The sequence below is a fragment of the Mesocricetus auratus genome, unplaced genomic scaffold, assembly GCF_017639785.1.
Source record: "Mesocricetus auratus isolate SY011 unplaced genomic scaffold, BCM_Maur_2.0 Super-Scaffold_4256, whole genome shotgun sequence".
In the NCBI taxonomy this organism is placed as follows: domain Eukaryota; kingdom Metazoa; phylum Chordata; class Mammalia; order Rodentia; family Cricetidae; genus Mesocricetus; species Mesocricetus auratus.
The window spans coordinates 112,491,725-112,516,859 of record NW_024429182.1 but is presented as its reverse complement, the minus strand read 5'-3'; the positions used below and the strand labels follow the sequence as shown (position 1 = coordinate 112,516,859).

General features: G+C 42.8%; 1 protein-coding gene across 2 annotated transcripts in view; it reads left to right on the top strand.

Annotated features, from left to right (window-relative positions):
• Window positions 1-24,205, top strand: part of Ctxnd1 (cortexin domain containing 1) — a 52,996-nt gene extending 28,791 nt beyond the window's left edge. Inside the window, exons 3-4 of one of the 2 annotated variants that reach the window (XM_040729015.1) lie at window positions 16,291-16,422; window positions 17,608-24,205. In XM_040729015.1, the coding sequence (XP_040584949.1) occupies window positions 17,667-17,846 (180 nt within the window). In that variant the 5' untranslated portion in view covers window positions 16,291-16,422; window positions 17,608-17,666 and the 3' untranslated portion in view covers window positions 17,847-24,205. Of the gene's footprint in view, window positions 1-15,404; window positions 16,423-17,607 lie in introns of those variants that run through there. The other variant, XM_040729021.1, reaches the window with a different exon arrangement.
• Window positions 24,206-25,135: the final 930 nt, after the last annotated feature.

Here is a 25,135-nt window from a genome sequence, read left to right as displayed (position 1 = left end):
GAAGATCATGGATGACTTGATAAGTTTCCCTCAACAACCCAGAACGGAAGGTGCCTCCAAACTCGAGAATGGCATTAAGTCTGCCCCCAGAAATGCAGGTGCTTTTTCCTTGGACATAACTCCTTGCACACCAGTTTCTTGCTTTCTTTCTCCATAACATTAAAGAAGCTAGAACTTAGGAGTTAAGAGAAACATGGAGGAAATGATGCATTTACCCAAACAGAAGTAAAATTTTAAAAGCATCTGCTGTGTGTATGCAATGAGATTCAGTAAGTCACTAGCTCCATGAATAAGATATGAAGAACAGACAAGTTAACAGACAGAAGAGCCAAAAGACGGGGGCATCCTGCTCATTGCAAAAAGGTAACTGATAGCTTATACCTCTCTCTTTCTCTTTACATCCTGGGGAAATTGGCAAATTAAGAAAATAATAGATGCAAAAGCTGAAGCAATGTTGGCTAACAAGATAGGATGATCTCTGGGGAGCTGCAGAGTCAGGGGAGCAGACAGGGTTGCACTGGTCATCAGAGGCAAATGCTAGACCCCCATGTCAAAGGGAGACCCCCATCAGAAAAGGAACAGAGTGCTGTCCCCAGAAGAAGAGCCACAGAGCCTTGGGTCAGAATGAAAGATGTTTCAGTAAAGAGGGCCTGGAGTACTCTGCCCTGGCAACAGGAGAAACTGAGGCAGTCCAGTGTTGGGATTGGTGCCTCTCATACACAAAGGTCTAAATAGCCTCATGTGTCATACCACTTCCTGTCTGAACTAATGAGCATGCTCTAGGAGTCTCCTAATAGAGCTGGAAGATATAAAGGACAGTGGCTTGAGTCACCACAGAAAACATGGTGGGGGGGCATTATTCAAAAAGAAAATGTCCAGGTGTCTTTGCTAGCCTTCAATGGAGTTATTGTCTTATTTCCTGCTAAAATATATGTCCCAATTAATATTAAATTACTCTCAGGACCTCAACATCTGGAGAGAAGTAATGCATATCAGAGAACACTTAAGAAAGTTTATAAAGCTCTGCCCAAAGACAACCAGGCTGCTAATGGCTCTAGAAGCCACTCTCATCTCTTTTCTAAAATAATTTTATTGCAAGTGTACTCACATGCACATGCATGTATGGGGCATGAGTGCACCCATACCGAGGTGCATATCTAGGGGTCAGAGGAAAACTTGGGAGAGCTGATTTTCTTCTTCCATCATGTGGACTCTAGAGATTGAACTTGGGTTGTCAAGCTTGATGACAAGAGCCCTTCCCCACTGATATATACTGATATACATATATATATATATGTATATATATAATCAATGCTAAAACCCCAAATATCTTGGAATAAACCGAAAAATATTCTTACTAATAAAATTATAGAACATAATTAGTTGACATGATTAAGAATCTAACTTCATATGAATACAAAGACTTAATATCAAGTAAATAATAATTCACCACAAATTCAATTATAATTCCAATGCAAATCCAGTCAGCATCTCTAGAGTTCTTCATTGACTTAACAAGATCTTACTAACATATATGCAGCAAGGAGTTAGGATATTCTTGAATGAAAATTACAAGAGAGACCAGGAGCAGTGTGCTGCAAGATGCATGATAATGCTGTTTTAATGCAACTCCAGACAGTGTGGAATTGGCTCAGATATGGACAGTAAACAAATTCAAAGTGATAAAGCATCTAGAAATGGACGCCTGTGGAGATATGAGCTGGAAATGGCATTATAAATCATGAAGGAAGACAGAGTAGTCAATAACCAGAAGAGGCGATTGCTGATGTATATAGGAAGATGAATAGCTAAAGTCCTACGTGGAAATCAATTTCAGATGCACTATAAGCCTGAATGTGAAAAGCCCATGTTTCAAAATTCTAGAATATACAAGTAGAACACACTTAAAATATCAGGGCAAGAAAGAAATTTAAGAGTCACAAAAGCATAAACAATAAAGGAATAGATTAATTAAGCTTGCTGCATAAAGGCTGTGAATTGAAATTACCTTAACTTTACAAAAATCATTTACATAAACAGGCATACAACATCATGGTTTTAACAAAGATTCTCCCTGGACTTTGTCTGGGCTTGATTCTTGGGAGACTTGTTTCAATTTCCTAGACTTTTCCTTCATGGTCAAAGTTTGACTTGTTGACTGGTGTACAAGGGAAAAGAGAGAGAGAGAGAGAGAGAGAGAGAGAGAGAGAGAGAGAGAGAGAGAGAGAGAGAGAGAGAGAGAGAGAGAGAGGGAGGGAGGGAGAGAGGGAGGAACGCAGGGAAAAAGGAAGGACGAGTTTTGTCTCTTACATCCTAGTGGTAGAAATACCTTCTGTGCAGCTGGAACCAAGTCAAGGAAACCAAATGACTGAGCTGTCAATGTTGTGGAGAGTTGCTGCATCAGCAACCAGAGTCCCAGGGTTCTGCCTCCCTGCGGGGACATATGGGGATCCTTTATCTAGTCTCTGGCCCTGCCTGAGCCTGGTTCTCTTAAACTCTATAACAGCCTCACTAGGTTGAATCATCTTACAGCTTCCAATTCTATATGAAAAGATGAATGATCTGTAATCAAGGTCCACATTACTTTTGCAATGATAGTGAAGGATTGGCCACCTGGTTTTTCCTGCTGCCACTTAACAGTTGTAAAGTTTTTAAGGAGGAATAGTGAAGAGATCAATGCATGGAAACAAATAAAAGATCATCTTGAAGCAAGGAATACCTCTCTAATCTGCAAAACTTTGAGCTCTTGTCCATTTACAGGAATTCAGAATCTCAATTTAGTTCTGCAGAGGGGAATCTGCATTAGTTTAGGGAAAGTACTATTAAAAGACAGTGTGGTTTTGCCCTGTGTCTATTATGAACAAAGCCAGAAAATAATGCTCTGTATAGTGTGGTGGAGCCCTGAAGAACGGAAACACTGTACTAAGAGTTTTTAAATGAAAGCTGAAACATAGACGGATTTTTAAAAATATCAATCTATGTCACTGAATATACAAAGATATAGAATTTGCCATTTCTTTCTGATACGTACACTTTAATGATCAGATCTTGAAACATGTTAGAAATATTCAGCCACATACACCAAAGGTGCGAAGGATCCTTGAACGTGAAGACTTAAGTAATGGTCCACTCTTTTCTCTGAAGGAATGAAGAGATAGAAGTTTGCTTCTATATCTTTGGTAGCCCACAGTTCCCTAAACAAAAATCCAAAGGGTGGAAAGAACCATGAAAACCCCAGAAATGAAGTCACCACAGGGAGAAGAGGCATTGATTGCTGCTGGCTAAGGAGCTTTGTTCTGAATTCCTAATGCTGTAGGTTCTGGAGCAGGTCTGAATTCAGCCATTCTGAAAGCCAGCTACTGTTCCAGCAATGCAGCCCAACTGGGTAAGCAGATTGATGGTATTATGACATTAGGATTTGTGGAAGAGAGCTAAAGAAAAAGGAGAGTCCAATCGCACACTGAAGGTCCACTCTGCAGAACTATGGGGATGAGACTGGAGCCAACTTTGTAGTTGTTTTGTGAGTTTTATCAAGCCAGCCTTTGTCCCTAAGGGTCACTCAACCTGGAAATGACCAGCCCTTTGTTTATAAATAAGCACTTGGTGGTGCTTTAAATCTAAGACAAATATTAAAAATAGGATCTCTGTTGGAATAACTCAGTGGAGATACTAGCAGGAAATGCATTGCTGTTGCTTTAGGACCCACAGTGGTAAGGAGAAACATATGGATAGACAACCCCAGGGTTATCAGAACAAGAATGAGTGATCTTGATTCAGGGTTGCTCCAAGGGAAGCCCATGATCCTTGAAGGATGATGATCAGCTTTGAGAACTCAGACTTGACTCACCTGCTGGAACCCAGCTCATTTCAAAAAATATACTCAGGGCAAACAGTCTATATAGTTGTTTGATTTGGGATTTTCATTCAATTTTGACATTTAAGTTTTTTATGGAAAAGCATCATCATTGAAGTTTCCCTGTTTTTTGGTAGAGTTTTACAGAGAATAATCTCATTAGGGTTTTCATCACCCTAGTTTCTACGGTTCTAGCTTATTTCCTCCCTAGGAGTGTGTATTTTGTTTTTCTCTTCTAGAGCAAATGCATCACAAGTTTGTCTAGGTCCAAATTTTAGCAAAGAACCTGCTGTAGGGTTTGCTTCTAATTCTGCTGATTTGCTTTGTCAATTATTAACTACCACTCTTAACTCTGCTAACCTCGATTCTGATTATACAACTTCTTTGGCTGAGTCTTTGTTTCACTGTATTTGTTTTCTCTTGTTCTATGATAAACATCATGATTTTGCCTCTGAGTATAGTCAACAGCTGCCATCTGTCTTATCCCATGGGTTTTTTACTATATCCTATTCTCACAGGATGATTTTCTAAATATTCTGTAAGTATATTTTATCATTAACCCAATCATTATTTTAATGTTATCTAAATCACAAAGCTATTGGTTTGTCCAGTTGTTTAAGACTTAGTAGTTAGAATGGCTAAAATAAATCTATAGGCAATGAGAATGCCCTTTAGCAGGGAGAAAAGATGACACATTTCTCCATCTCTAAGAGACTAAAAGGAAAGGCACAGATATGGACAGGCAGGTAGGTGGTATGGAAAGATGCTGGAGAGCAACTGTTGGACAAACATCAGGTAAAACTCAGAGTAGATGCTCAAGTTTCCAAAGAAACAATGGACTCTAACACAGAGCATTTGGCAACACGGTAGGCAAGGGGTGAGATCCTCTCAATAGGGCTTTAAGCAAAAGAACTCCCCAAGGTGTACAGTCCCACACTCTGCAAAAGTATAATTTAATATGAGAGACCTGATATCTGTACAGCAGGCAGATGCAAATGGGATAATTGACATTATATTCTGGTTTGTTCAGTGGTGTTGGAGCAAAAAACCATCCTAAGAAGGTCCTACCATCAAACCAAGTCTGCTTAAATGAGAAATGACTCCAATAGGCTCAGAAATTTAAATGAATGGTCCTCTGTTGGTGGCACAGTTTGGATAGGTTGTGGGAATATTAGTGGAGAATTGCTGAAGGAACAGGTCCCTGAAGATAGGCTTGGGGAATTTATAGCCTCACCCACTTCCAATTAACTTTCTCTGCTTCACATTTGCTGTTGAAGATGTAATCTCTCAGTTTCTGGCTCCAGCTGCCCGCTACCATTCCTCTTCCACCATTATGAACTCTCTCCCCCTGAAGTGCAACTAATACAACACAATAAAGATGGCATGTAACAAACTGACCAGTAAAATTAAATGGAGGAGGAGTGGAGGGGAAGAGGGACTGGGAGGAGAGACAGAAGGGGAAACTGCATCCGGTTGTAAAATTAATCAATTAACTAATTATTTAAAACATTATACTCAATAGGGATAAAACAGAAACCACTTCTTTTAAAATTGGGAATAATGTAGTGATGTTCAATGTCACCACTCTTAGTAGTGCATAAAATCTTGGCCAGAACAACATAAAAAGACAGAAAACTAAACAGAGCACCATTAAGGAAGAGGAAGCCTAAGTATCCCAGTTTACTGATTATATAATTCTTTACCTTACAGACCCCAACCGGAAAACTCTAACATTTGAGTAAAACTCTTCAGTCAAGTATCAGAATAAAAATAATTATACTAGAAGAGCTGTCTTTTCAACACACCAAAACTGTCTTACTAAAACAGAAATAAGTAAAACAATTGTATTCACAACAACCACAACAAATAAGATGCCTAGGAATTAATATTGTCAGTGGTGTTAAAGACAATGAAAACTATAAAGCACTGATTGAAGAAACAAACTGATGAAGACTCCACCTTCCTAATGATTCCACACTTTAATGTAGTTTCTCATGTCGTGGTAACACCTCAATCATAAAATTATTTTTATTTCTTCTTTATAATAAAATTTCACGACTGTTAGGAATAGTAATGTAAATATTTTTGGAGAGAGAGGTTTGCCAAAGGGATCACGACCCGCGGGTTGAGAACCACTGCTCTAGAAGCTCCAAATACCTCCCTTGTTGTTTAACAAGATTAATATCATTAAAATGGCCACATCTTAAAATCCCAATGACATATAGGGCTGGAGAGATGGCTCAGAGTATAAGGTTATGAACTGCCCTTTCAGAGGACCTGAGTTGGGTTCCCAGCACCCACTCCAGGTGGCTCACAACTCCAGTTACATGGGATCTGACACCTCTTTTGGCCTCTCTAGGCACGTGGACACACATAAACTCATGCAGGTACTTATATACACACATTAATAAAAAACAAACAATGAGTCTTTTTAAGTTTCAATGAAGTTCTTAGAGGAAATATGAAAAAAGTCTTAAAATTCACATGTAAATTCAGAAGACCCCAAATATCCAAAGAACCCAGCAAACAGAGCAGTGCTGGAGGTATATCTACTTCAACAACGCTACAGTGCCACAGTAGCTAAAGCAGTATGGCAGAAACATATAGCAGACCTGTCAGCCATGGAGATTGGAGGACCTATAAGCAAGTCCACAGTAACAGTCACTTAGTTCTTGTCAGAGGTGCTGAAAACTTACACTGGAGAAGAGACGGCCTTATGTGCCAGGAAAATTGGATATCCACATGCAAAAGAATGAGACAAGAGCCCCGTGTCTGAAAGCAACTCAAAATGGACCTTAAAGTAACACCCGAAACTTTGCAGCTATTAGCAAAAATTGCAGAGGAAATACTTCAAGATGTTGGCATGGGGACTTTCTGAAAAGCACTCCAGGAGCTCAGGAAATCATTGCAGGAGCTGACAAATGGGGTTCTATTGATTTAAAAACTTCTACCCAGCAAAGGAAATTACAGAGTGAAAGACTACCAACATAATGGGAGAAAATCTTTCCCAGCTATTCATCTGACAGGCAATTAATATCCACAATATATACAGAACTCAAAAACGTGGAACACCAAAAGAGACAATAATTATGAGTTTAAAAAAAAAGATGGGCAAGTGAACTGATGGGAACTCTTCGAATGAAGTAGAAATGATTGATCAAAAAAAAGCAATGATTGAATGCAATGCATGAAAAAATGTTCATTATCCAACCATCATGTAAATGCAAAGCAAAAGCTACACTGAAATGTGGGCATGGTGGGGTACACCTGTAATCTTAGCACTTAGAGGCTGAGGCCAGAAAGATCACTATGAATTTGAGGCCAGTCTAGGGTAATTAGCAAGTTCCAGGCCATTTTGGGCTACAAAGTAACTCTTTAAAAAAACAGAATAAATAAATAAATCTTACATTGATATTCCATATCATTCCTGTCAGGATGTCCATCACTCAGAAAACTCAAACAACAAATGTTTACAAGGATGCATTGGAAAATGGAATCATCATTTGTAATTGGGTTAGAATGCAAATTGTCCAATGACCATGCAAATCAGTATAGAGGTTCCTCAAAGCAAATGAAAACCTGGACTACCACATTGATCCAATTGTAACACTCCTATTTACATCCCTGAGAGGGCCCAAGTCAGCCCGCAGTAGACACACTTAAGTATCTAAATGTTTTGATGCACTGTTTACAATGGTCAAGATGTGAATCAGCCTTGGTACTCATATTTTGTCTGTTGTAGGGATAAAGGAAACAGAAAATGTAGTGTTTATAAATAACTAGAATTTCATTCAGCCATAAAGTATGAAATTACTATGTGTAAGAAAATGAATGGAGATCATTGTATTAAAAAAATAAGCTAAACTCAGAAAAATCCTAAGTATCATAAGTTTTCTCTCATGTGTAGACCTTAAGGGCAGAAAGCTCGTGACAGTAAAATGGGACCATTAGGGATATGAAAAGGGATGAAAGCAGGAGGAGACCAGGAGGGCAGGAGAGAGTAATGGAGGAGGAGTAAGATCAAAGTAGATTGCGGGAACATGTAAAAATTACTTTGTACAGCTAGTACATACAAATAGCAACAATAATGTGTTAGTTTATTTGTCATATTATTCAAATCATTGCTATCATTTACCAATATTATAGTTAAATTCCTAAATATCTTTCACAACTTACACTCCTATAATCATATTTTAAAAGCAATATTCACCAGCATTGTCCAAATATAAAAATATACCTAATGTCCTGTCACCACTCCCCCACAAATTTTTGTCATAATAATATTAAATTGAAGATAATATTAAATTGAAGAAGCATGTTCAAAAGTTACTTTTAGCACTTATAGCATTAAACTATTAAAATTGTTTGCATGGATTATTGCTTTATTGATTTTTTCATTCTTTGCATGTCTTTACTCTTTTGAACTCTTCAATTTGTTATTGGTAACAGAAGTACTACTTCGCAGAATTTTTTGTTGTTGTTGCTATGAGTGTTGTGTCTGTCTAGCATGCATGAGTATTTAAGATCCTCTACTGTCTGAAGAAACGGGTTTTGTTGCTCTCACAGCTGCACAGTCCCATTCAGTATTGAATCTTCTCCCTCAGTGCCCTGCAGATACTCTCCTCATCTAAACTGTAGAGAATCTACACTAGCCTAGGAATGAGGTCCTCCCCACCCCCTTAGAAAACCCATTTCCTCCTTACTCTTTATATCCTTTTTGTATATGACAGGATTATCTTTAGAAATCTGCTATCTTTAAGAAAAATGAAGTTTCTTTCCCTCTAAAGTATCTTATATTTGCTTGATCTTTCTAAGCTAAAGACATGAAACTTTCTTCAGCTCAAGGGACCATTCATTTAGTTTTTCTAATGATCCTTCTATTTTTCTCTCTTCTTTTACAAGTATAATTGGATTCTTGGGTAGATGATGGCCTTTGTTGTCAGAAGATATGTTTGCATCAGGTTTTATCAACCAGGAACAGAAAAGCTCTCCTTGGTGTTAAAGGTTGAAGGCATCAGACAAGAGCAGTCATGGACAGGAATCAGACTTCTCCTGTGTTGTCCAAGGCTAGATGTGGAGTGCAGCTATGTAGGGTCCTCTCGCTTTCAGTGGGTAACACTGGTGGGAGTCACCATGGGCTAGGTACCAGAAGGGTGTTCTTAGTAGGGCATGTAGGCCAAGCTGTATCCAAGACTGAGGATGGCATAGACTGTGTGACCAGAGCCAAAAAGAGAATACAGATCCCTAGTTACACACCAGTTATGAGAGCCTAGTAGACCAGGGGCCTCACAGCAAGGTAAATACCAGAAACATAGATCCATGCTTAGTGTCAAGTAACAAAGCTCAACAAGAAAGCAGGCTCAGAGGAGACCAGCATGGGTGTCAAGACCAAACTTACCAGAACTTTCCAGTGGGCATCCTGTTCCAAAGCTAGCGAAAGACTGTGAGAAGATGTAGGCCAGGGAAATAATAACTCTCGCTTTTTGTCCACACAAAAACCCGTTAAGAGAGACCTGCCTTGTTTTACAGACAGGGAGACTCGCCTTTTCTCAAGGTCCTCCACCAATGCACACAAGATTTGCACCCCCACACAGGTGTCTCTGTGGTGTATGTTTTTCTCACATGACACTGTGGAAAAATTATGTAGAATTACTCATTTTGTTTGTTTATGCTCTTTATAAATGATGACAAGGTTGTATCCATCTGTAGGACTGTTCAGTGCCCCAAAAACTAAAAGTGAGTATGTTCTATGTGAGAGTGATTCTGTAAGGGACAAGTGTGGAGATATATTATATATGATCTAATAAAGCTTGCCTAGAGATCAGAACACAAAGCTAGCCACAGCCATAGAAGCTGGGCAGTGGTGGCACACACCTTTAATCCCAGGACTCAGGAGACAGAGGAAGATGGATTTCTGTGAGTTTAAGGCCACCCTAGGCTACATGAGAGTGAATCTGTCTAAAAGAGAAATAGTGCTCATGCTTCTAATCCCAGCACTAGAGAGAATATAAGGAGCTCAGTGCAGTCTCAGGAGAAGTCTGAGATTTGGTGAGTAGTAGTGCAGTCTGGCGATGCAATCCGAGGTTCGGTGGATTGCCTCTTCAGTTTGAGCATTGGTAGAGGTGAGAGCTCTCTGATGGCTTGGCCTCTTTGCTTCTCTGATCTTCAGCATGAACCCCAATATCTGTCTCTGGGTTTTTATTATTAGTGCTACAGTAAGAGTTCCTCAAGGATGCTTAGAGGAGAAGGTCTTTTAGTGCAAGGCCTAGAAAGATCATCACCTAGTTCTTCACTCATAGTATTTTGGGGTTGTTCCTGTTATTCTTGCTCTGGCTTGCCAATGTAAGGTAGAGGTAGAGCTCCACAGCCTGATGGGCCAGCAGGTTGGAAGGATGGCCATGTAAAGCTGCACTAGCAAGCATCCATAGCTTCACTTGGATGCTACAGCCTCTGTGATACCATAGTTAAGGCTTTCCTTGGCTTTGGGCAATTTCTTTCTCTCCCTCTCTCCAGTCCTATGACTAAAATTGCCTGGCACAGCCCATGCCCAGAGTGGGTGCACACCTCCCTCCCTCAATTTGGTCCTTGGTTCAATTTTGAGGTGCAGTTTTTCCAACCATATGTCAGTGAGTCATGTTCATCTATCTCATAGCAAACACTATACTCTCATGTGCCCTTGGTTGGTTTGTTCCCATTTCTCTGAGCTTAGGGGAACAGTGCAGAAATAATTTGTGTCTTTTGTAGACTGGACATGAGGATCTAAAGGATTAACCAGGCTTAGCTGCAAGGTGAGACCCTGTCCCAAAACAAAGCAGATAGTAGCTTTTTTGTAACCACATAGAAACAGTGACAAATGGGCAGGGCTGGCCTTAAAATGGATGATAAATGACTACCACTATAATAGGGAAAGACATCTCTAAGACATATTATTAAAGATTATGAGTAAATATGCACTATTCTGAAACTTTTCAAGACACCCTTATGAGTTTCCCATTGGCCCTGTGATAAGTTAGTAGAGTCTGATAACTTAAAACAACACAAAAGTATTTATTTGTGGTTATGGGAATGTGGCATCCAAAATGCACCTTAAGGGATAAAAATCAAGGTATTATATTATTTCTGGAGACTCCAAGGAAAAATCCATTCCTTTTCTCTTCCACTACTAGAAGCTGCCAAAATTTATTGGCTCCTGGCCACATAAGTCCTGGCTTATGATCACCTTGCCTTCTCCTCTACTACAGCGAAAACTCCCTCTGCCTCCTATATATCAGGATACTTGTGATTACTTAGAGCCAAGATAACTCAGAATAATATATTTTTAACATAATCAAATCTTCAAAATCCCTTAATCCTAAAACATCCACAATTTCCAAGGATTATAGTGTGAATTTGTGGCAAATAATTGTGAACCTTCCATAGTCCAAAGACTCATACTGTTCATGTGTTCTTTCATTCCATCCCGACATCCCCAAACTTTCAGCTCATTACAGCATAAAATCAAGGTCTCAAATCTCATCATCTCTGTAAGACAAGGGTAAGGTGTAAGTATGAGTCACCCCAGGGGAAATTCTTCAATGTCTATGAACCTAGAAAACAAATTATCTTCTTCAGAAATGCAGTGGTATGACAGGCAAAAAATAGCTGTTAAATGCTTTCTCATTTCAAAAAAGGAAAAACAAATGGGGGAAGAAAGGAGTCATTAGTCCCATGAAATTTCAAAATCCAATCAGAAACACTTGACCTGTTTCCAAAGCCTGAGAGTCTACTCCTGTTTAGTTAGGGTGCTCCCTTTTGCACCCACCCTCTCTGTTCTCTGTGCTCTGGGACCCATCCTTTTTCTCTTAGCAGTAACATAACTCTCATCAGCATGACAATTCCAGGAGCCAACAGCATCTTCTCATTTCATTCTGTCCATTTTAATCTAAGCTGGCTGTACTTCTGTTGCCATGACATCTCAAAAAATGGTATCTCTCCTATGACTATCATGGGGATTCACTCCACTAGACCAAAGGGTCTTGCAAGTCTCTTTTCTGGACACTCCCTCTCTAACCCTAACTCCTGCTGAGATGGCTGAGGAGACCCCTGGGTGGCACATCTAATTATTTCAATATTATCAAAAGGTTGTCTAATCCCATCTTTGGCCTTTTCTCTAAGCATGATTTCCTTGCATCAATGTCACAATTCTTGCACTTCTTTTTGCCACTTGGTGTGGTAGCCTGAAATATTTGAGGACAAGGACTAGGTCTGATTCAAACTTAATATCACAAGCACATTATGTGGAGTTAAACATCTCAGTGTGGGACAAATACAAGGAACCAATGTCTGTCCGTTTGGGGTCAGCTGACCATGAAAGCAGGCTCTGAGAAAATGACTAATGTATAGGGTTTAATCTTAGAGTGCTCCAGGAGAAATCATCATAGAATTGGAGGAAGCTGAGATTACTTAGTAAACATGCAGTTTTGGGAGAAAGACATCTTCGCCTCGCTGTACCAAGGTAATTTGATATCTAAAATATGAACAAAATTTGCTTCCACACAAGACTAGTAATTTGGATTACAGCATCCATCTTTAGCTATGGGCCACCCCAGGGTGACAATTCCCAGGTATGCTCAGCTCTGCACATGTAGTATGTTAGGGACATCAGCCTTTGAAACCTAATGAGCTGTTAGGAGAGAACCACTCTGTAGTGGGAGGTTGTGTATATGGAATGACAAGGACGATCTGGCAGACAAATGGCACTAGCACCACATTACAAAACCACACAGTAGAACTGATATGGTGGTGCACACCTTTAATCCCAGCCCTCTGGAGGCAAAGGCAGGTGGAACTCTGAGTTCGAGGCCACCCTGGTCTACAGAGCGAGTTCCAGGACAGCTGGGTGCTGTTACACAAAGAGATCCTGTCTCAAACACAAAGACAAACAGACACACAGACACAGACACAGACACAGACACAGACACAGACACACACACACACACACACACACACACACACACACACACGGTACAATGACCATAGCAGAAATACTCTTTGCTCTTACCTGAAGCAGTGCTATGGGCAGCTTCTAAAAGACCAGAGGTGTCCATCCAGATAGTGAAGTTAAGCCCTGATCACAGTACTGAATTCCACTAGTTCCTCCACCCATGTTCTTCTCAATCCTAACGGTTGTCATGGTTTCCATTATCAGTTGCATGCACTCATCACCTTTTTTTGACAGTCCAACTAAGTGTTCTCATAAAGAGTGAAGTGACCAAGCACAGTCCCACTAGACAATGTGATTGGTTCCCTCTGACCTGGGAAAATGACATCCACTTAACCAATTTGTCAGCTGGGGAGGTGATTCAGATAGGTCACCTTCTATAATGGTTCTGCTTCTATTTATAGAACAACCTGATTAATGCTCATTGTCAGCCTTGATTCTTGTTGCCCTGAATGAATTCACAATGTTACTGCAGCCTGCTGCTCATCCCTTCAAAGGCAAGTGGCATGTTCTCTCAATACCGTTGGTTCTGGAAGGAAGAGGCCAAATATGAGTTCTCATCTGGAGGCCAACAGGAGTGGACCTAGTCCTGGTGTAAGGTGGCAGTGCCCTCAACCCGGTCACTGCCCTGTTTTGAACTCTGTCCCCCAGATCCATATGCTGACAGTGTTTTGAAGGTAGGGTTTTAGGAGTAATTATGGTTAAGATAGCCAATAAGAGAGGCTCAGAAGTGGTCAGAAACACACATGGTACAGATAAGAAAAAAAGATACTTGGGGAGAAGCTACAAGGAGGAATCTGGGGGAGGAGGAGGTGGGGAGATCAGAGGAGGAAAATCACTAAAACATACTTGGTTTGAAAATGTTATAATGACAACTAATACATTATAGGCTAATTTTAAGAATAAAAAAGTTATATAAAAAAGATTAAGTATGTCACAGTAGTGGGATCTCAATCTAATGACAATAGTGGCCTTGTGAGAAGGTACATATTCGCCAGCTGAGAGCGTCCCCTGAGCATCTCCAACTTGGCCTGGCATAGTACGCAAATTTGAACAAACCCTGTGTCTGTCTGCTTTCTTAGTTGTGATCACCATATCCCTAGGTTTATCTACACCTCTGACTCAGACTTTGCTCCCAGATTCTACATTCTACCTATCGATCTATATCTATCTATCTATCTATCTATCTATCTATCTATCTATCTATCGGTTTTTCGAGACAGGGTTTCTCTGTATTGTTTTGGAGACTGTCCTGGAACTCACTCTGTAGACCAGGCTGGCCTTGAACTCACAGAGATCCGCCTGCCTCTGCCTCCCAAGTGCTGGGATTAAAGATATGCACCACAGATCCTTCATTTTATATTCTTTATTTCACACCCTACCTTTTCCTGGCATTTGGAAGGACTCTTTCCTTCTTGGTCTTCTACAACCCAACCGTGATACTGCCAGCCTTGAAAAGACTGCAAGGTCAACTCAAAAGCCTAAATGTCACTTGTTCACCAAGGTTAGAGTCACCAGCATTGAGTCTTCCACCTGAAGCCAGAGGATTGAGGATAAACACTGGCTTAGGCCACTCAGTGTGAGAAGAGGATGTAGTTATGTTGGAACCAACTGAGCAGGTGACTGTGAAAGCCTACAGCTCAGTTCCCAGGATACAGCAGCTGAGTTCCAAGTTGAGTTCCCTCCCCGGAGTCATGTCCGCACTTTGAAACAGAGCTGTCTGGAACTTGTACTCTCATAGTAATTAAGGTTAACAAGCATTCTCCATCTGGAGGGTTGCATGAATGAGTCTGGTCTTTGAGATCACATTCTTGGCATTTGCCCCTGGGCCAGGAGACACTGATCATATTCCTCTAAGGTGAACCTCCAAGATATAGAGCCAAGCAAGACAGGAGTGGGTCACAGGGTAAGTGTGTTGCAGTCTCATCCATGCAGTGAAAAAACTATCTGATACTTACCTGAGGCCACTTGCCTAGAACTTCAGTCAGCTCTTGAAAAACTAGAGGACTTAGCTCTGCTCTGCAACCCAGGAGCAGAAATCTCAGCATTTCTTCCTCTCAGAAAGCCACTCAGTGGCCATGTGGAGACCATGCTGGCTGCAAGGCCTGAAGCCTGGGGAGGGGTAACAGAACCCTAGGCTCACCCCAAGTGCCAATGTGATATTAGTTGGAGACGGCAAGCCAGCCCCATCATTTCCCTGCATCCTAGTCTCTTCATCTATGAACTTCTCAATTTATAAAAACAGTATACTTTTGCAAAAGAAACTCTAGAGGCCCAGTGAGATGGCTGCCCAGCCTGATGACCTGAGATCAGTCACAAACTCACTTGGTGAAGAGAACAGACTCCCCCAAGTTGTCCCTTGACCTCCACCATACACGAGCCATGAGACATATGAGTGAGTACACACACTCACACAGAAAGCGTAGTAAAAACAAAGGAACAGATAGTGAATTCCAGTTACTGATTTCGAATGCTGCAGTGCTCTTGGGTGAGATGGACCCAAGAATGGGAAGGACAGATAGATAGGTAGTCACTAACTGTGTGTTACAAGTCTTTCAGTTTCAGTTTTTCTACACATTTGTGAACACTAAGAAAAATACCTCTAGAAGATACCTACCCCAAAAGTGGCAAAAATTTAAAAGTTTAAAAAGTGCTGGCCATGTAAGGAAGGACTGTAAGTCGACAATATACCACAGGTACTTGCGCATCCATATTTATTGTTATGCCATTCACAATAGTTAAGAAATGGGACCAGCTTAGATGTCCATCAAAAAATGAGTGGACAAAGAAAACATAGGACAAAGGATTTTATTTGGCCATAAAGAAAAATGAACTCATCATCTTTTCAGGAAAATAGATATGACTGGAAACCATTATATTAAGTAAAATATGTCAGATGCAGAAAGATAAATGCTATGTGTTTCCTCTCCTATGAGGACTTTAGTTTCATATATGTGCATATGCATAGGGATTTTGGGGTATAGGACATAAAACTACAAGGGGGCAATGGGAAGGAGAGGAAAGAGACCATAAAAAAGGACTAGGATGGGGAAGAAAAAGAAGGCAATAGAATAAATGTGACTTGAAATCACAATAGAGCATCTCACCAGGGACCAGGGAGTGGGAAAGATCAGTGAAACACGACAAAGTGTATATGAAAATTCCATAATGAAACCCATTTCTTTGCATGCAACTTTTAAAGACTGAAATTAATCTGGAAAAGAAAACCCACCATGAGCTAAGAAGCCTGAGTCATTGGCCATACAGTTTATAATCAGTATACAATTCTGCGTGTTTATTTAGGACTAAATGGCTGCAGGACCAGGCACAACAGAAACTTCCATCTACAGGGGAGTGTGTGGAGGGGCTAGAGGGAACCCTTTCTTCCTGTCCAGCCATGGTCTCACATGGGGTAGAAGTCTCCAGAAAAATCCAGTCCTCTGTCCTTCTGTTCCAGCCACCTACAGCTCTGCTCTCTGAGAAACCACACTGACTCATTGGCCAAGCTGTGATGCTCAGCTGTCCATCTTGCCTCCTGGAGCAGATCAACTCGGGGTCTTCCTGAAGCACTGACCACTCCAGCTGGCAGGTCAGTGGTCCAGGGATGGTTGAGGATGTGGAAGGTCTAAGGGGGGGAACAGAAGATGCTTTGAGGTTGGGGCATGGGATGCTGACTGTCATTTACCTGCTTTTTGTTGTTTTTTTTTTTTGTTTTCGAGACAGGGTTTCTCTGTGGCTTTGGAGGTTTTCCTGGGACTAGCTCTTGTAGACCACGCTGGTCTCAAACTCACAGAGATCCACCTGCCTCTGCCTCACGAGTGCTGGGATTAAAGGTGTGCACCACCACCATCTGGCCATTTATCTGCCTTGTAACTAAGTTTCCATATTTACCAAATGATCCTGGGGGGGAGAGCTGGGCAGGCTCTTACTCTCATGCTCTCTACCCTGCTACTGGCCTTGCTGAGAACTGAGCTAGACCTCCTCTCCTGCCCCACCCCCAGTCCTGTGTCAGCCCACCTATTAACTGGCCAATCCCAGGGCCAGGGGTTGTGCTGGATTTTTGAACACAGGACCAATTTTATTTAATGCACAAGTTCCCATGAAGTAGGTATGCACTCAGCAAGAAGTGCATTGGGCCTAAGAGTCTGGGCCTAAGGGCCCAGGAGTTTGAGGGATGTCCCCAGACTCATCACGGAAGCAAAACAGGGCTGGGGTCTGCCTGACTGCTCCAACCTTGCACCTTCTGTCCCCAACATATGGTTCAAGGCAGGTTGAGTCCCAGTGCAAGCCCTGGGGGGTCCCTGGAAGAGTGCGGTCCCCCTGCCTCCCCCTGCTCTACAGCTCTTTTCTGTTTGTTCCTACTGGCTGTTGAGCCCTCAGTTTCTTTAGAAATCCAGGTTCTACTGAATTCTCAAGAAACATTCTCCACCCATTTTTGGAAGTGTTTTGATCATGCTCTGCCACTGCATTTGCTGAGTGGAGAGTGTTCCCCTCATGACTTTCTGAAGGGCTTTAGGACTGGAGATAGCTACAGAGCACTGCCCTCAAGATGGTCCCTCAGCCCATTCTACCCATGTCCAGCTGAGAGTCACTGTCACGTCACCACCACCACCCTGGGATGCAGATTTCTGGAAACAAAGATTGACTGTAAGAGACAGGGCTGCATCCATGAGTGCCCCTAAGTGGGGTGTCCTTAGCAGCAATCCCTTGACCTTGGGGGTAACTTAAACAGCCAAGTGACCCTGACTTCCTCACTGACTGGCTCTCTTTTCAGGGGTAGAAAATGGTACCAGTCAGGCCAGAGCCCTGGGAGCCCACAGTCACTGCTGCAGGATGGAGGAACCCACTCCTGAGCCAGTCTATGTGGATGTGGACAAGGGGCTGACTTTGGCTTGCTTCGTTTTCCTCTGCCTCTTCCTCATCGTCATGATCATCCGCTGTGCCAAGGTTATCATGGACCCCTACAGTGCCATCCCCACATCTACCTGGGAGGAGCAGCACCTGGATGACTGAGGCATAGGACAAGTCACAGTGTCCCAGGACACACCACTGCATACTCTGGTCAACATCCTGCAAGTGCTTGGAGGCTGGGAGTGGCTATGGTCACCCCAAAGATGGAGAAGGTTCACTTTACTGGCTTTCACATGACCACCGGAGAGAAATGCCGGCAAGCTAAAGGCAAGGCAGTTTGGGGAATCCCGAGGAGAAAAATGCTAATCCATGACTCGGGCAAGTGGGATCCATCATGGGACTCCGCTGGGAGACTAGAGGGTGATGGTACCCTGTGCTCCTTTGGAAACTGAATAAAGAACAGACACTCTGGTCTGCAAACAGAGGTCAGGAGGAGACTGTCCTTCAAAGGCACAGCACAGAGAGGCTGGTGAAAGCACAGGACCCCAACCCACAGCCTAGCAACAGAGAGACAGGGAGGATAGAAAATCCAGGAACTGTCTCCTGCAAATTCTCACAAGGCACACAGCTACTTCCAAATGTTTTTTGTTTTAAGTAAAAGATAGAGGGATATATTTTTCCTGTTAAAAATGAGATGTGCATTTTAGACATTTGGGAAAATATAGAAGAAATACAAATATAATAAAACTATAAATAGAATGAAGGGAGGTGAAAAGCACTGATAATTCAACTTCCCAGAAGCCATCGTTTTGATATATTTCTTCAAGTCTTTTTTACAAGAAATTTTTTAGTAATTCACACCATATGCATGATGCTGCATTGATTCATATGATAGCATGAATACGAATACTTTCTGCCTGTGAAGATACCACGGCTGTTTTCAGTGACTGAGGGTATACTGTGTAGGCCATGACTAAATATAGTCCTTTTCTTTCTCTATTTAATGTTTTCACAATGTTCTCACACAAATTACTTCGCTCAGTAATCTTCAGAAGCTCTGTATTCCAGGAGCTCCAGGCAAGATCTGGGTTCTAGTCCTGCTTCAACCACTCAAAGGCTATACGATCTTGAGAAAGTCACCTCATCTCTAGGTGTCTTTGGTTTCCTCATTGTAGATGTAGAAGGGAAGTCTGTCTGTCAGTGAAAGCAGCCATGCTACAGCGGGAGCCGAGACTAGGCTGCTGGTGATCACTCTTCTCTTTCCTCCATCCTCTTCTCCCACACATTGTCACCTTCATCTATGACCTTGCTGCAAGGATTTTAGGTCAGAATCCACAACCTGCCCCCACCAGCCTCAACTCCTGTGTTCTTGTAATATGACCCCTATGAATCAGCACCTGTGAGCTCCAATTTCCTCATCTATAAAATGGGAGTAACATCTACCTCACAAGGTTGTTGTGGAGATAAGATAGGAGAACATGAACAAACAGGAGCGCCCTTCCCGGAATCTTTCACCCTAGGAATCGAACCCTGCTTTCTGAGAGCCAGAGCTCCTGGCCAGTATTACTGGCCAGCAGAACATTCACAGTGACCTCTTCTATGCATGACACCACAGCATACGGGATCTAATGATTCACATCATCGCCACTATTGTCAGTTTTTTTCACATATGTGAGGTGCATCTATTGTGTCCTTCCAGGGTAGGACCTGCTACCCTATCAAAAGAGACCTGTGCTGTGGATCTCAGACCTCCCCCATCACTTACACTCAAGCCACGGGTCCCCATGCGCATCAGGCTGCCCAGGAGAAAGGTTTCCAATGCACTGTCACTACTAGTTGACCCCTAAAAGTGGACAGATACTGTTGAGGTGACTTTTAAGGGCATTGTTGCCAGTCTCTGTCTCTGTCTGTCTCTGTCTCTATCTCTCTGTGTGTCTCTGTCTCTATATCTCTGTCTTCCTCTGTCTGTATCCCTGTTTGTATTCTCTCTCTCTCTCTCTCTCTCTCTCTCTCTCTCTCACACACACACACACACACACACACACACACACACACACACACACACAGGAGCAGCTGGCACAGGCTCCAAGCATGGCTATGAAGCATCACCTTCAGCCAAGCCTTCCTCAGAAACCTACCTCACAGACTACAGGCACTTCTGTGGGAACCTGTTAGGATGGGTTTACAAAGTCAGCCAGAGCCTGTTCCCAGTTATTAACGACAGGGTACAGGAAGGAGAAGAGCTATGAAGAGCTCTGAAGACTTCCTTTTGGAGCTCTCTGGAGGGATGCCTCAGGCTGTGATCCTCAGAGTACCTGCTGAGGGCAAACCGTACCTGCACACGGGAGACAGCTAGATGTCCATCGTCTCCTCCCCAGACCTACAGACTAGACAGCCTAGAGTCAGAATAGGCAGCCTGGGCCCAGGAACCTACGTTAGCCTGATTTCTGGATGGTAGTGCATCCCTGTTTGAGAAACACTGTCCAGGGCCCCTGGTCTCACACGGCTTCCCCAACCTAGACACCTTAATATTTTTCACCTTATCTCTTTGGGCTGTTTTCATGGCAAGGGGAGATATCATTTGAGGAAAGAGGTGACTTCCAAATCCACCCCACCCCTCCACAGTCAAGCTCCTGCCAAAGCAACAAAGTGGTTGTTTCTACTTTGTGTCCACCCTCTCCTGTCTCATGTCCATCCTCTTGCAAGCTGTCCACAAGTACCTTTGGTTGTGTAGCTTCAGATACTTGTTCAACTGGAATCGCTTTTCACATCATTGCTTCTTCTTGTTTGTAACATTGTGTGTGATTGTATGTGTGTATGGTGTGGTGCATGTGTGTGTGTGTGTGTGTGTGTGTGTGTGTGTGTGGTGCATGACATGAACATGGTGTTTGAAAGTGAGCCTGCACTTGCCACAGTGCATGTGTGGAGGTCAGAGGCCAAGCTGGGGGTGTTGGTCCTCCCTTTCTTTGCCTGAGACAGTCTCTTCTTAGTTGTTCATCACTCTGTACCCCAGGTTAGCTGGTCCACACGCCTTCAGGGATTCTCCTCTCTCTGCCTGCCATCTCCCACAGGAGTACTGAAATTACAGACACGCGCTGCTGCACTCACGGGGATTCAAACTCAGGTCCTCACACTTGCACAGCAAGCACTGTGCCTACTGAGCCAATTTCCCAGCTTCCCCCACGTTTCTCATGTTGAAGGTCTGTTGGTAACAGGATCCCCACGTGCATAGCAATACAGGCCACTACAGAAAATACTCATATGGCTTTCCTTGTTCATTTATACTTATGCTGGAAAGAAATGGTAGAAGCAGCTATGCTGAGCCTGGGGATGGCTCATGAGAAGGAGAAAGAAAATTGATAGCACGCCTCTTGCAAGAAGGGAGGTCCCATCTCTGTCGCTTGATCGTGTGAAGATGAGAAAGGTGGGAGACTTTCAAGTTTTCCTTCTCTTGTGCTCTCTGCTCTGAAGGATGGAGGAAGTGGTCCCCTGGAGACTACAACAGCCTCCTAAGTTTCGGCTGGCTGAGAGAAGTCTCTAGTTGTGCACAAAGGAGGAAACACTGCGGCAAATTATTAGTGCTGGAGGCTGGAAGTTGGCAGAGAGGAAATGAAGAGAGGCTGGAGAAAAAAAAGATAGCGTCAGCTACAAGTCAGGGAAGAAGGCAAACTCTCTATGGAAGAGAATGGATGACAAAGGCATCTGGTGACTGGGCTCAAGTTGCTGCCTGCGATGTGCTATGTGGAAGTCGCTATGCCTCAAGCTCTCAGCAAAGGCGGATGCACAGTCCTTTCACACCTGTGTAACTGCAACAGCGGGTCCCTCTGTGTGGTAGGCCACAGAAAGGGCCCAGGTGTCCCGGAGACAAATCAGGTAATAAAAATGTTAGAAACAGGAAAGCCGGATGATAGCCACCAGGAGGAAGGTGGTCCCTGGACATTCTCAGAGGCTGGTTGATGTTAAGTGTTGGGATCCAGCTGACTCAGTGTGGCATAAAAATGGCCACCACAGCCATTTTCCTTTTCCAATTCAAATGTCCACATTTTGTCTTGTTTTGATGGAGTGATCACATTGTTGGGTATGGAACTCATGGCCTTTTACATGTGAGGCCAGCATTCTGTCATTGAGATTTGCCTCTAGCCCTACAATGTCCTTGCTAGGATGAAAAAACAAGTGGCTCTCCACCCCACAAAATTGCCCCCAGAACCCCAGAGGTTTCCAAAAGAGGCCAGTGCTGCTTTCAAGCGCCAAGCAGAAACAATTGCAAATCCTTTTGTCCACAAGAACAGGTCCCTGTCCCACTGCCTTGCTGTTGAGGACTGGTCCTGCCATGCAGCATGGGTAATATCCATAAGAGTCTCTGTAGATGATGGCCCAGGCTACTGAGAAGTGATCACATTGAGTTTCCCACATCAGTTTTGGCACAGTTATAGACAGACAGTCTCAATCATACTTGCTCCTGCCCGTCTATGCTGACTCCATAAGTCCTTGACAGTCATCTACTAAGACTTTCTCTCCTTCCCCCCTTTCCCCAGCCCAGGGAAGGCTCTCTGCCTGTCAGTGGCTAACAGGAGAGAGGCGCACTTGAAATATTAATAGAGTCAAAGAAAGTACATTCACAGAGTACAGGGAAACAGAATGGCAAATACCAAGGACAGCCCTCAATGAGACAGCAGACTTTTCTAGGCCTGAAGCGACAAGGAAGGACGACTAGATCCCAGCAGAGGTTGCTGCATGGTGGAGTCAGGCAAAAGGAGCTGTACCACAGGTACATCTAATACTCTTACCTAGGGTTGGACTATAGCTCAGTGGTAGGACATCTGCCCAAGATGATTGATATCCTGGGTTCAATCCCCAGAACCAGAGAAAAAGAAAGTCCTTGCACAATTCCAGGCCAGTAGGGCAAGAGCTGCAGATACCTTTTGCCTCATTTCTCAGTCTCCCAATGTCCAAAAATAATAGACACTAAAAGATGGGTTTGCTGAATAATAGGCTCTATGTATGTCAGCACACCGGAATAACTAACAAATAACCAGCACAGCCCACCTGAAGCAACACTGAACAACCATCATAAACTCTGCTAAAATGAAGAGGCAAACGCTAATCCTAAGGAAACAGTCCTGTGGACACCATATTGCCCCAGATAATGTCAGTTTTGCCCCATTTTTACCCAGACCTTACACTGGAATGTAGCCAGTGTAAGGCAGAGAGGCTAGCACAACCTCCTCTGTAGCAGTCATGAGGCCTGGGATGGACAGCAATCTAGGTGACATGTCCCCCCTCCACACCGCATCCCTCAGCTGTGGGGGCATTTTACCTCATTCAGAGAGGAGACAAATTCCTGTCCTGTTTTCATCAAGTTAACATATGCCAAAAGAACTTAGGGAGAGGCTTTGCAGGTCTAGCCAGAAGCACTTTAGAACTCCCGGAAGAGGACCGCTGGAGCTCCTGGAACTGTAGTCCCAAGGCAAAGAACATCTGAGTCGCCACAGAACTAATAAGGAATGTGAATCCTAGACTTTCAGAATAGACACACAGGACACCAGATGTACCAAGTGTGCCAGTGAACCCTTAGGCTCTAGAGTGAGTCTCCTTTTCCCCTATGGGGTAACAGCAATCCTATGGCTTCTACGGTATGGGAAAGATTGCCCGACAGCGCATAAATCCCCTTTTCTGTACACTGGTTCCCCTAATAAAGCCCACATAGCACAAAGCCATCTTCCAGTTTATCAGAATCCCACCATGATCACCCGTAGAAGCATTCATTGTGAGTTACCAGATTCCCAACCCAGAACATGTATGGTTATTATGAGTGTGGAAAACTCAATTTCATGACTCATGCCATTATCTGGAAGATATGTTAACACAGTCATGATAGAAACACCACAAAATTAAACTACCGTGCCATAAGATCCCACATTAAGTGTATATCTAAAGGAAATGAAACCAGTATTTCAAAGTATTTCATTCCCATGTTGATTGCAGCCCCATTCTCAAGAGCCAAGAGCTGGAAATCTTATAAATATTCATCAGTGGATGAGTGGATGAAGAGAATGTGGTACCTAAGCACAGTGGAATCTGATTTATCTGTAGAAAGGATGGAGCCTTGTCATTGGGACACAGATCGAACTGGAGGTCATTTTGTGAAATGAGCCAAGCACAGAAAAACAAGTACTCGTGATGTCACATACAGAGTCAAAAAAATGTTGCTTCCCCAGAAGCTGAGAGGAGAATGGTGGTTACTAGAGACTGGGGATGGGGTAAGGGGACCTGGTCACTATGTCCTATGTTACAGTTAAAGAAATAAGCTCTGTTGTATTACTGTGCTGCAAATTCAAAAGTGCTGGCAGAAAGGATTTTGAATGCCTCTTCCACAAAGAAGTAATGTTTGAGGTGATCTCCAGGGTTACCTGGACTTGGCTCTGCACAATGTGCACACATATCAAAACATCCTATGATATGCTATAAATATGTATAATTTGTGTATCAATTTAAAAAATCAATAAAATATAAAAGGGATAGATAATGTTTTAATAAGTCATTCACTGAAATTAAGTCGTCCAAAAATCATTCTATACTACAGTTTTACCAGTTGTTTCTGAGGGTGGAGGCAAGGCAGATGGAGAAACAGAGTGTCCTCCAGGAGGACAGCTGCAGCTTCTGCACTCCCTACAAGTTGCTGGCAGAGTGGTGACTAGGGCATTGTAACCCATAAAATCTATTGCCTCTGCTGTAGGTTGCATGCCTGAAGTAGATGTTAAGTCTGTATTGTTGAAAGCACCACATGTGCTGGACAGTGGTTCACACCTTTAATCCCAGCACTTAGGAGGCAGAAGCAGGTGGATTTCTGTGAGTTTGAGGCCAGCCTGATTTACAGCAACAGTTCCAGGACAGCCAGGGCCACACAGAGAAACCTTGTCTTGAAAAAAATCAGGAAAAAAAAAAGAAAGCACCACATGCTTTGGCTAAAGGACCTTGAGAAATCAAGCTGAGAATGACCTAGTGGCTCCCTTTATGAGTGGATTTTGTAGAGCCTGAAGGTGCTATACAGGCCTCAGAGGGAAATTTTTCGCTGATGGTCCTCCTTGGTTATTGATCTAGTGCCTAGTATACCATGCTATCAACATGTCAGGCAAGATGTGCCTACTGGTACCATAGTGAAATGGATGTTATAAATGCAATCGACCATGTTCTGAATAGATTTAAGGCCTATCCCACAAGAGGGAACCTATGTTTGAAACTGTCAGCCAGGGCAAATCACAGTAGTTGAGGAGGTGACTGCTATTGTTTGTTAAACAGGAATATGTGCCTAACAAATCATATTCTAAACATTTGTGCATATATTCTTAAATTACTGCAACTATCAGCTTATATCATAGAGGGAAACTTCTTTTTCTTTTTGTAGTGGAATAGGATTTTATGGAACTTCATGAGGGGGTCAACTGGAGGAA